The sequence below is a fragment of the Peromyscus eremicus genome, unplaced genomic scaffold (genome assembly GCF_949786415.1).
Source record: "Peromyscus eremicus unplaced genomic scaffold, PerEre_H2_v1 PerEre#2#unplaced_72, whole genome shotgun sequence".
In the NCBI taxonomy this organism is placed as follows: domain Eukaryota; kingdom Metazoa; phylum Chordata; class Mammalia; order Rodentia; family Cricetidae; genus Peromyscus; species Peromyscus eremicus.
Genome location: NW_026734313.1, coordinates 876,491 through 887,002, shown reverse-complemented (window position 1 = coordinate 887,002; position 10,512 = coordinate 876,491). Strand labels below are relative to the sequence as shown.

General features: G+C 39.9%; 1 protein-coding gene across 1 annotated transcript; it reads right to left on the bottom strand.

The window, feature by feature from the left end:
• Nucleotides 1–9,234: 9,234 nt before the first annotated feature.
• On the bottom strand, nt 9,235–10,152 carry LOC131901376 (vomeronasal type-1 receptor 4-like). The gene has a single exon (XM_059252560.1). The coding sequence runs from the start codon at nt 10,150–10,152 to the stop codon at nt 9,235–9,237; it is 918 nt and encodes a 305-aa protein (XP_059108543.1).
• Nucleotides 10,153–10,512: the final 360 nt, after the last annotated feature.

Genomic DNA, 10,512 nt, shown 5'->3' with positions numbered 1-10,512 from the left:
GACCAGGAAGAACACTGCTGCCTTCAAAACACTTCTCAATGTCTGAGCATTAGAATGATTTATGTCTTACTTCTTCTATGAAGGGAGACACTATGGTATCACAGTATAGGAACTTGTCCTGTAGAACACTGCATAGACAACCCAGTCTATTATTTTGTACTTCATGTACTTTCCCTCACCTCATGGTACAAGGCTATTAGTGATACAACTGTATCATTCTTGGTCCACACATCACCTATTGTCACACATTGTGGCATACAAACATATGAACAGTAAACCAGGGAACACATTATTTTATCTTTCGAATGCAACATCTTCCCTCAATGATAAAATGCGTTAAGAAATACAAATTCGAGGTTGGAGAGATGGCTCTTCACATGACTCTTGTTCTAATCCAGCACTCACATGGTCGTTCCTATCACCTATAACATCAGTTGCCCAAGTTGAATGCCCTCTCATGGTTTTTGTGGCACTGCACAAATGTGGTGCCAGACATACAGGCAGTTATAACACTAGAGTCATAAAGCAAAATTACTATATCTTTAAAATGACAAGAATTCAAACTTGTAATTCACAAAATCATGTAAGTAAAGTAAGTGGCCAAAAAAGAACCTATCAGCTTTTGTAAAAATTTTATACAGATCATCAAAGTGAAAGAATACAAAATATTTCAAAAAAGTAACCAGTTTTCTGATCACAAATATGAACCTCAATTTATACATATATATCCTTATGTACATAAGCAACCACAAAAGTTCTATGAGGTAACTCCTTCGGCAGATAAACATCTTATGTGAAGTGACTGCATACAGGACTAACTCAAAAAAATCAATAGCCCTCATATATACAAATGATAACTGGGTTGAGAAAGAAATAAAAAAAAATACCCTTCAAAATAGCCACAAAGAATATAAAATATCTTGGTGTAACTCTAACCAAGCAAGTGAAAGACCTATATGACAAGAACATAAAGTGTTTGAAGAAGAATATTGAACAATATATCAGAAGATCGAAGTATCTAACATGCTCATAGATTTGTAAAATTAACATAGTAAAAATGGCCATCCTACCAAAAGCAAGGTAAAGATTCAATGCAATCTCCATGAAAATCCAAACACAATCCTTTACAGACCTCGAAAGAACAATACTCAACTACGTATGGAAAACCAAAAAACCCAGATAGCTAAAAGAATCATGTACAAAACAACTTCTAGAGGTATCACCATCCCAGATTTCAAGCTGTACTAATGAACAATAGTAATAAAGCCCACATGTTATTGACATAAAAAAAGAAACATTGATCAATGGAATCAAAGACCCATGCATAAAACAATACATGTATGGACACCTGATTTTTGACAAGGAAGCAAAAATTATACACTGGAAAATAGGAAGTATCTTCAACAAATGGTGCTGATCTAACTGAATGTCTGCATGTAGAAGATTACACATAGATCCATATCCATCACCATGTACAAAACTCAAGTCCACGTATATCAAAGAACTCAACATAAATCCAGCTACACTGAACCTGATAGAAGAGAAAGTGGGGAACAACCTTGAACAATTGGCACAAGAGACCATTTTCTGAATAGAACACCAATAATGCAGACACTAAGATCAACAACTAATAAATGGGACCCCATGAAACTGAAAAGCTTCTGTGAGGCAAAGGATACTGTCAGTAGAACAAAACATCAGCCTTCAGAATGGAAAAGATCATCTCCAACCCCACATCTCACAAAGGGCTGATTTTCAAAATATAAAAAGAACTCAATTTACATGTACATCTGGAAAAATCCCCAGGTACCAAAGTATTTCATTTATTCATACTTTTGTGTATCTTTCCTATTTTAATGAGGAAGCAGAAACTGGAGAGAAAATAAGCCATCATCATCTTCCCTCAGCCACACTCAAAATGTGGTGATACACGATCACAGTTAAACCATTTGCCCAGACAAATTCTTTGGAAACTCCTGTCTTTGAATCATGTCTTTGAAAGCTCTTATTTAATCTGCAGCTTACTTCATATATTGTTTTCCAGAGGAACAATCAGTCTCCATCCATCAGTTAAAATTACCATCCCATATACGGATGTCAAGTTCAATGTCACTTTCAACTAAGTGTTAAGCTGTGAAACAGACATGTCCTTGGGATGAAGAAATCATTGACATCATTAGGTAAAAAAGAGACAAAAAACAACTATCCTATCCATTAATATTGCCTTCAGAAGAGTTGCAGTAGGGAGAAGAGAATGTTAAGCAGACATCTACAGGTGCAATAATCCTACCTGTCCAGCCACAGCAAGGATAGAGGTGCTCACAGAGATGAAGACCACCTCCTAAAAACTTACTGAATAAACAAAGCTCTTATTTATTCTCCATTTTAAGATCTTCTCTTCCCTGAGACAGGTACAAGAAAAGGCTTACCTCTCCAATATTTTCCATGGAACATAGTGCATGTGCCTGAATGAACACAGATTACCAGTGCTCATAAAAGGACTGTTTATTAGACTAACATCCCGCAGAGAGTGCATTATCTTGTCATGTGTGGTGTCAATGACAGTGTTTGCATGGAGACTTTGGGATACCTTTAATGAAGAAAAAAAAAACATTGGTCCTCAGGGCAAATCACAATTTTACCTTGATAATGATAATGTTTTTGACTTTGTTGGATGTTAAGGAATAGCTGTCAAAAGTTAGGAAAATGTTTCCCATGTATCCTTTGGGAGCATCTAAGTTTTCAAATTGTGTTGTCATCAGGGGTGAAGAGGGGCACTTCAGGGAAGATGAATGGATTTGTTTAGTGTATTTCCAAGGGGGCTTATTGTACAGTAGTTTCACACTTTCAAAATCATACTGGCATGAAATCCTTGAGGAAGAACCACCAACATGTCATCAGGAGTCTGGTATTTTCCATCTGTGATCCAAGTATTGGGAAAGAGCCATGAACTTGAGGTAAGCCAGAACAGAGATGAGTCACACAGTGGTAGAAAGGCCCATGGTGGGGAGTTGGGCTTTAAGAAATACTAAAGAATAAAAACCATCGTGGCAATCATGCTTAGAGAAGAGAAAAAGGAAGGGTAATTCAGAGCAGCATGGCTGTGTTCTGTATGAGCCTTGCAAGGGTGTGGGAATATAGTTCAAAAAATTACAATAGTTCATCAAAGTGAATTTTTAAAAAAAATCTCTACTTCAATACAGCCTCAGGTGATCCCATCTTTAAGAATGGTTCTTCGTCTTGGGGCATAAACTCCTGGCCAGGTGATTGGCCCATGTGATGTGAAAGTTGAATATCCATTAGGCCAGACATTCTGCTGTGTTGGACTCAATGAATTTTTGTTTAATTAACTTCTATGTCACTCTAATTTTTTGTACAACAATTATCCCTGGTCAATATTCCAGGAATTATGAAATATCTAACTATACCAAAGATAAAAAGTAAAAGACAATGACTTGTGTGGGGGTCCTCTCCCTCTGGGCCTGTTGGCCAACATATTGAGAGGGGAAAGGGGCAGATGGGGAAACAGAAATCTTTGGTGAGCCATGAGCAGGAATGCAGATAGCTCTTTAGAAGACAGATTTCACTGAATAAGTTCAATTTTATTCCAGAGTATAAGGAATGTAGCAGGGAGCTTAGGGACAAACACTAGTTTGCATTAAGTGGCACACCCCTATTACAAGGCTTAGTATGTGGCAGTAGGGTCCTATAGCAGAGCTTCTAGTACACATCGTCTTAGTGGGGATCTGTGCCAAGGACTATGTTAAAGAAGAACCAGGCATTTGGTTTCAGAGGCAGCTTTTGGATTAGGTCAGTTTTCCAGGCCTGGGGGACATTCTCCAGATAAAGCTAGGTAGAGAGCAGGAAGTTCTGCTAGAGGTTGGTGGTTCCAATTTGCTCAGCTTGTAGATAAACGTGCTAGGCTCATGGCGGGCTCTGACTTTGACCAGTCAGCCATGACTTCCAACATCTTCCTGGTTTTAGTTATTAATGAAGAGGCATCACTGTAAACCTTGAGGAACATGTCTCCTGTGTCAGAAGAATCCAGGGTCTGGTAGTGAACCATGACCTGATTGTTGGTGATTTTAACAATGGTGGTGATCTGTCACCAGACTCAATAAATAAAGCAGGGGGCAAGCATCCAATTAAAACAATATAATCAGAGCACTGATAGAGGGTGGGAGCCAAGAAAATGAGCAGGAATCAAACCAGATAATTTGATCAATGGCTGGAATTTTTAGAGCAGGTTTAGTGGAGTATTTTGAGGGTGCCGACAGTAGTTTTAACAACATTGAATTTTTTTTAACATAGAAGCCACATTCTTCACCGAATACCAAGCAAGTCTCCCCATGTTCAGCAGTTTTATGTCTAGTGTTCTTCTATTATTACCCCGGTAGGACAGTTCATCTGTCTTTGGAGTGACTGGAGGCTCTCAGCTGTAGATATCATTGTCTGATCAAGTCTGTGTCTGAAGTCTCCAGGCAGAGGATGTGTCTGGGTGATGGCAGTTGTTGTAGCCCCGGAAGATCCAAGGGAGATGATAAGTCCTATTCCTACCAGTACAGGAAGAAATATCTCTCCGTTTTTCGTTAACACATGTGTTCCTTCCTCCTCCTCAGATAGATATTCCTGTGGAATAACCACAAGAGGGGTACAAAACCCTGTCAGGGGGTGTCTATTCAGGATGTTTTACTGAAAATACATCATACACACCCTAAAGCTTTGCCAGCAATTCTATGTTCCTTCCAATACATTTCATCTCTTTATTCAAGTCTTCTTTTGTTGTAATTACTCCCAAACTCCAATAGTGCTGCCCACAGGTTTATGGATTTTGGGTCATGCACTACGGCATGGGGACACTGCCAGGTCTTATCTCACAAAGAAAAGTGACTCTACATCCCCACCATCCAACTACCCACCACCTTCAACTTGTGTTGGGACATCCCATCTCCCTTGCCTGTCCATGCTGGAATTTTAAGCTGGTTGGTCACTCGAGGGCTTTCTGCTGGTAACAACAATACCTTTGAGTTGACGTTTCTGTAAGACACCCCCATAGATAGTGTTGCCTTTATTGCCCCAGTGGTCACGTCTTGACAGGCTGTTCAAAATTATAGCAAGCAGGGTCAGGCACTTGGTGAGACAATCCATAAAGACTTCTTCAAACTGATGTTCTTCAGACATCTTGGGGTAGTAACTGGAACAGAGTGAAGTCACGCATCTGGGACATGATCTGCTTCATACATCGATTTTCTTGGACCCTCCCAGTGACTCTCACTGATTCAGTGGAAGGTCATAGGTCTGTGACCCATTTTTCTATGTTATCACTCCCCTCCAAAGTCCTGCTGCAATCTGTCAGGGTATCTATAGGTTGTCATATGAACGATACATAAATTTCCACTTTAGTGTTTACTTCTAGTTTACCAAGATCAGAGGCCATGTGAATTACTGTTTGTAGTACCAACCAATCTATGACATTTACTGTGAGGTTAAAGAATGTGCACTCCCTAGCCAAGTGGAATTTCTTCAGCTATCACAATTCACAACAGTGGAGATCCATAGGGGAAATTTCTTTAAAAGGTGAAAATAGAACTACTGTGTGGTCTGAAAACTGACAGCCTAAGTTATATTCTCAGATTTACATTGTACAAGGAGACATTGACCACTCAAGTTGTCCTCTGACATTCACACCTATACCATGGCACATGTGCACATGTGTACATACAATAATCCATGTCATATAAAATTTCAAAACCCTGTGTCTAAGGGTCTCAGTGCTGTGACAAGACACCATGACCAAGGATCCCAATTAAAGGAAGTGGCTAACTGGGCTAATGAATTCAGAGTGTTTGAGACCATGATGGTAGAACAGAGGAATGATGGCAAGGAAAGCTGCGAGTTTACATCTTCATACTCAAGAAGTGGGAAGAAAGTGAACTTCGGATGGTAAGAGGCATTTAAAGTTTAAGGAAACTTTATACTTTAACCTTGGCTCCAGTGATAAACCTCCACTAAAAAGGACACACATCTTAATCCTTTCCAAACCGCAACCACTTGGAAAGCTAGTATTAAAATGGAGGAGACTTATATGGAGGACATTATTTAAACCACAACAGCATGAAAGTGAGACAGTGAGAGTCCACAAAGATGCTCTGCAGGCAGAGAGAGTGGTTGATGACAAAAGAGGAAAATTCGACTCTAGGAAACCATCACCAGAAGATCCAAGATGGTGGTTGTCAGGCATGCACTGTCTTCTAGAAGCTCCAGGGAAAAAACTGGGGACCACTGGTGAACATATATCAGAATATGTGCTAGATTGTGTGTGTGTGTGTGTGTGTGTGTGTGTGTGTGTGTGTGTGTGTGTGTGTATAACATTTCAGTAGCAAAGCATATTAGGAAGGTCCCAAAACAGAATGGGATGTCCACAGCATGTCTCAGGGATTGGCATAGTTTGACACACTCTGTGATTCAATATCATAAAAGGTTGTGCAAAAGAAGAAAATCATTTGAGTTTAAAAGAAAAATAGCTTATTCTTTTGTTACCATTTCTTTTTGGGCATTCAAGTTAGACCAGGGCTAAAGTTAACCCTTTACTTCTTGAAGATCATGACTACTTGAAAATATTTTCCTCAGGAATCAATTGGTCTTGCAGGAACCTCTAGTTCTTTTAGCCTTTCTTCTACAAGCTGACCCATCTAGGTGAGAATATGTCAAAGGCCTTGCTAGATCATGGCTTTGCTTGGGATCAAGGAGGGAAAGTCTCCTCTATCTTGCATGTCATCACTGTAGACTAGACACTGGTTAGAGTCTACCTAGGAGGGTATCCATGGCCTCCCTGCTTAAGGGGGTAGGTGACTTAACAAGGAAAGCTACAGAATATTTTATGAGATGCTCCATGTTCCTCCAAGAGTTGCTTGACCTTGGAAGATCACCCCTCTTAACCCGTCTGTCCACAGCAGTATAGGCTTGCCAGTATCCTTATTGATTACCCAGGAGAGCACTTATATCAGTTTGGTATTTGTTAAATTATTGTTATTTTACATTTATGAATGTTTGCTTGAGTGTATGACTGTGCACCACGTGCATGCCTGGTACCCTGAATGGCCAAAAGAGGACATTGAATCTCTGGAACTAGAAGCACAGGTGGCTGTGAGCCATCACATAGGTCCTCTGAACTGAACCTTGGTCTTCTGTAAGAAAAACAATCTCTTATCTGCTCAGCCATATCTCCAGCCAAGTCTGGTATTGTTCTCTCCTACATAATATTTATATAGAGCTGAGGCAGAAGCTAACACTTTTAATACACACTGACTGGATGGCCTTTTGTTCCTTTAAAGCAGAACTTGAAAAACTTACCAAGGGTTGATCATTACTTTCAGAGAACTCCAATGACTTCAGAGTGTTGAATTTTGAGCTTAGAAAGTCAGGATCACAGTTACCATATCTACATCTCATCTTTCACATTCAATTCACGCCATACTTAGGCTTGGTAAGCATTTCCAATTTTCTAACTGATGCTGGGGAAACAATCTGCCATCTTAATCTTTATACACAAATCCTTCTTTGCTAAAATATTTCCTTTTTAACACCTTTCCATCATTACCTTTTTCTTATGTCCAGTTTCCTTTTCATTAAATATCCTTCCTTCACATGATGAAATACGATAAAATTATCAAGTTAAATAAAAAAAGAAAGTTTAATCCAAAACAGCATGCATAGCATAATGAAATAAATTAACATTACTAGAATGAATAATATAAAATTGCAAAGCTTTCGATGTTCCCATTAGACCTGTATGACAACAATGTCAGACAGCAATATTTTCTGCCTTGTATAGTCAAGGAAATATTCTCACATAGGCATAGGAACTCATGGTGGATGCTGCACAGAAGACGTGAGTTGAGTCCAGGATGACAGGCTGGACACAAATCACATGAGAATCAATAAGATTTCTTATGCTTCAAAAAAGAAGATTTACACACACACACACACACACACACACACACACACACACACACACAGGGGGAAGGGAGAGAGAGGGGGGAGACCTATACATAATCCTTACGTAGCCAACAGGTGAATCGACACCATAGAGTGCATATGATCTTCAGGGTTTAGATTTCAGGGTGGAGATGTGTTCTTCCTTGTCTGCTCATGGTCGCCCCTGCTGAGAGAACCCTATAGCAGCACATAGTATATTGGAGGTGAGGTAGATTTATCACATCATTCTTTATGTTTTTTAATTATTTGCAGTTTATTTTATTTCAGGTTTGACATTCTCACTGTATTTTTTTCTTTAATTTCTTGTTTTTTAAATAAATTTTTATTCATTTTTATACCAATCACAGATCCCACTCTTCCCTCCTCCCAGCCCTCCAGCCTTCCTTTACCCACCCACCACCATTCCCTCTTACAAAAAGGTGAGGCCTTCCATGGGGAGTCAGCAGAGCTAGGTCCATTTAGTAGGGGCAGGCCAAAGCCCCTCCTCCTGACTCAAGTCTGTATTACATCATTCTTCATAGAATGCACTATCAGGAGGATGAGAGAAAAATCAAGGGAAGATGAAGTCCTAATAAACTTCATAGTAAACTAGGGTCTTCATTTTGATTTTCAGTGATGAAGTATAAAAACTCACATGATAAATCCCAGAAACGAAGCTTCCACATCTTTAACTTATATTTATCCCCACAGGAACATTTCCTTAGGGAAAATTAAAGAAGGTTTACCTGGATGTGTGAGAAGCAACCTTTCAATGCACAATACTTTCCCTATCTAACATGGCGGCATTTCAGATAAATACATGGGAAACAAAGACTCAAAGACTAAGAGGACACATATTTATTGTTCAGGTACCTTACATGTGTCCAGGATAAGCACAAATCTCTGTTTTTCAACTTTAAAATTTACATCTGTCCATTGACAACAATATGCCAATACATGAGGTTATGAGCTTTGCTTACCTGAGATAACATTTGTATAAACTCTTCACATGACAAGCTAGATATGTGGAACTGCGGCTCTGTATCAGAGGTTGTCCAGTATCTTACTCCATAGGTCTGGGATATACCATTAATTATATTGCATTTCTCCTGGATTAACTTTCCCAGTGCTGGGATGCCTGTAGTGAGTCACAATATCCCTTTTGTAAAGACAGACTTTTCAAACCATTATTTACTATAGAGTGTTTATGACTGTTGGTAAAGCTGTTTTCTGTGTTTGGCCTTTTGACTGTGGTTTTCAGCAGTTGAAGAGCACAGAGCAAGGATTCTTAGGATCCCTAAAGATCAACAGGATGGGAGAAATAGTGGGGAAGCATGCAGTCAAAGCTTCACCTACGTGCCTCAACAAGAGACCCCAGTCTGTTAAAACAGTGTGAAAGATGATACAAATAAAATTTAGGAGGTACAGGGCAACAAATGTGACCACCACTATCAGGCCAGTTTGGGCTGCTCTGGTCTCAACATGGCCTCTGTGGTTCTGAGTGGGAGTGAGGATGTGCTGTGTTCTCTGGTGATGTCTATAGAGGAGAATCACCATGGAGACACTGGTCCAGACCATGATGCTGATGAATGTGGCATCATGGGCCAAATGTAAGAAGACAATGCCTACAGTGAATCCAGATGTGGAACATAGAAACATGCTTTGATTGTTAGTGTCATTGCCTGTGTTCTGTGGACCAATGACTTTGATTGGAATGTAGACATTATTTAAGACACTGAACCACCAACAACTGTAACAAGAATAACTCAGGACATCTGGGGTTCTTCCTCGAGGCATCAGCCTACCCCAGTGACCAGGAACAAGAGTGAGAAACTGATGGATGCTCAGGGCACAGGTGGAGCACATGTTCGTGCTTCGAGCCATCAGGCGAATGAAGAACACAATTTTGCATCGCAGGTTACTTGGAAGACTCCAGCAAACAAAAACCATGATGTTGCTTGGAAATGCAGTGACAAGGAGAAGGAAGGCATTGGTCACAGCCAAGTTGGTGACAATGACCTGTGTGGGCCTCAGTCGAGAGCCTGTACTAATGGGAGAGAAATTGTGGACAAACAGAAAAATATTGGCCAGAGTCCCAATCCCAACTTGGAAAAGCACAAACATCTGGAGAGTCAATTCCTCAGTGGTTTTTAGAGCTTTACTCTGAGAGGACATTGAGAGGACTTCTGTGCAGGCCTGAGTGATGACCAGGAGGAGTACAGCTGCCTTCAAAACATTTCTCAATGGTCTGAGCATAATGAATGATTTGAGTGTTTAACTCTTCTATGAAGGAAGTCACTATGGTATTACAGTACAGGAGCTTGTCCTGGAGAACAATGCATACACAACTCAGACTATTATTTTGTACTTCATGTACTTTCCCTCACCTCGTGATGGAAAGTTATTAGTGATACAGCTGTATCTTTCTTGGTCATCATGACACCCATGATAACACAATATGGCTTATGAACATATGAAGAGTGAACATAGGAACACAGTTTTCCATCCTTTCAATGCAGAAACTTCCCTCCTAGC